The sequence below is a fragment of the Pygoscelis adeliae genome, unplaced genomic scaffold (assembly GCF_000699105.1).
Source record: "Pygoscelis adeliae isolate BGI_AS28 unplaced genomic scaffold, ASM69910v1 Scaffold263, whole genome shotgun sequence".
NCBI classification, from domain to species: domain Eukaryota; kingdom Metazoa; phylum Chordata; class Aves; order Sphenisciformes; family Spheniscidae; genus Pygoscelis; species Pygoscelis adeliae.
The window spans coordinates 348,899-351,216 of NW_008824552.1; the positions used below are offsets into that span (position 1 = coordinate 348,899).

The window sequence follows — 2,318 nt, forward strand, 5'->3', positions numbered from 1 at the left end:
GACCTTGGCTCAAAGCTGCCAGAGAACCCCCAAGCAGGGCAGGTACCTTCACTTCAAAGAATGCTGATCCAAATGTAGGCCACTTGAAGATAATCTTTAGGAAGGCAAGCTTGGCTTCTTCTCTTGTTTTGCCCGCGTGCTTATTGTAGTATGCCACGATGGACTGCAACAGAGAACACAACAGAGCTGGAGGGTTTGCACTGCATGGCACTAGGGATGTTTGCAGGGAAGGAGCATCAGTCCCACAAAGATGGTCGGTTCTAGTCTCTGCTCCAATGAACACTTCACAAAAATGCTGGCTGGTCACTGGAGCAGGGCCTAGAACCAAGGCAGGTCCTTCTTTCTTTAGATGAGCTGTGCTGGTGACTCCATTAAAAGGATTATAAGTTTTGATCCTTCAATTTATGCAGCAGAGGAGACTGAGAGACCTTCAATCCAGAGAAGCTGATAGCTCACTGGTTAGGCATATGGCTGAGTTCAGGTCCCAGGAAACAGAAAGGACTTATAAGACTATTTCTTGGCAGTGAGACACCGATGTTACTTCATGGCTGTAGATTTGTCTGTACCTGTGCCACAGCTCTCCCCGTGTAAAGCAGGGAGCATTACTCCTCTACTCAATAGTCTGCCTTAAACAACAGACCTTTACATGAGACTGTCTACCAGCATGTGTCTGTATGGTGCTGCATCCAACACTACAGCCACAGCCACATGCAGCACAAAAAAACCCCACTGCAAGGCGTGCATGTATGAACACACATGTACAATTCTTCCTCCTGGCGATGCTGGGGAGGCTGCAGCTCCGCTAAGGCTCAAGAGGAACGCGGGCCACTCATTCTGGCAGCCCCACTTCAACGTTGAACATTAGGCAAGTCACCTGAGAGGCTGGGCTTCCCCCAGCCAGGCCTGGTGTGTGACTCAAGCTGCTGTTTTACCCTTTTCCAGTCATCTGGAGAGAGCTGCCGGATGAGGTCCTGAGGCACCATTTCCTTCAGGAGCTTGGGGATGCTGGGGAAATAGGACTTGTCATCCTCAAACTTCACCCGGTAGATGAGAGCTGCCAGCTGCAGGACCTCTTCCCGTGTGCACTTGTGGTAGCCGCGCAGGTACTTTGGTAACTCCTGCATGGGGGAAAGAACAATTCAGAGATAGAGGGGATGACCACAGACCTTCATCCTCAGATGTTTAACGGAGTTTGTGGAGGTCTCCAGCCCCTGGCTAAGATGCTCTGCCCTGGGAACACTCGTAGCAATTGTGCTAAATGTGGTGGAGAGGCAGCTGCTCAGCTGAGACCACACTAGATGTTTAAAGATCCTCTCTGGTCTAAAACAGTCTCCTGTTATGTGGAACAGGGTGGTCCCTGTGTTAGCTATCACGTGTGTGAACCTACAGTCTTGTTCACCCTCCCTCATCGCAGAAAATCCACCCCTAAGTAATGGCCACTTGGAATTGAATGGGTTTTCTGCTTTTTTTGCAATTTTAAAAATCTATTCCCTCGTTACCAAAAGTGTCTGAAAATGTGTCAAGTGACTAACTCAAGCATTAAGGGATACAGTCATATTAGGACAACCACTTTATCCAGGCAAGAACACAGTGAGTGTATGTGTGCATGAGAGCAAGCTTTGGGACATTAAGGTGTCTCTTCCACCCCAGAAGAAACAAGAGCAGAAGCACTGCAACTTCTCACCTAATTGCTGGGACCGTCACAGCTCATCCCCACAAATGGAGGTGGCTGAAAACCCTCAGGATGCTTCTGAATTCAGCATCCCTGCTGAGGCTGCCAGCAGGACACACTCTCTCATGTTTCTTGCTGCCCACCCAAGAGCAGCTGGCCCAAATCCCAGCTGAGCTGGTTACCCTGAGGTGCATGAAGGCTGCTCCTTGCCATGCAACTCAACAGCGCTCTTTGTAGTGCTCTATTTAAGGCAAGAGTTCTTCCCATTTAATGCAAGACTTCGTCCATCTGCAGATAGACAAAGTCTTTCTAACCCATTCTTAATTCCTCCCAAGTCTCCACTCTTATTGCAGGGTCCCGGCGTACCTGGTAATAGTGGAATATCGAGTCTGCCATCGAGTCCTTTCCAGGCGTTGTGTTGGTCCATAGCTTTTTCATGAAGAACACTTGGTAGGTGAGGGAAGGCACTATACCTGTGCAAAGGAAGCAGGGAGCAGATACGTAAGAGCAATGCTGTGAGCATCAGCTGGCAATCGGTGTCCCTGCAAGCCAGTGGTGCCCGTGTGCCGTCACAACTTGCAGGGACAGGGGCACTCGAAAGGCCAGATGGGCTCTGACCTTGCAGGGAAAACCACATCCTTTTCTT

At 49.7% G+C, this 2,318-nt stretch overlaps 1 protein-coding gene across 1 annotated transcript in view; it reads right to left on the minus strand.

The window, feature by feature from the left end:
• MYO7A (myosin VIIA) overlaps positions 1-2,318 on the minus strand; it is a 73,455-nt gene that overhangs the window by 12,201 nt on the left and 58,936 nt on the right. The window contains exons 42-44 of the mRNA XM_009321930.1: positions 2,039-2,145; positions 933-1,118; positions 47-163 (exon numbers count right to left, since the gene is read on the minus strand). Coding sequence (XP_009320205.1) covers positions 47-163; positions 933-1,118; positions 2,039-2,145 — 410 coding nt within the window. The remainder of the gene's footprint in view (positions 1-46; positions 164-932; positions 1,119-2,038; positions 2,146-2,318) is intronic.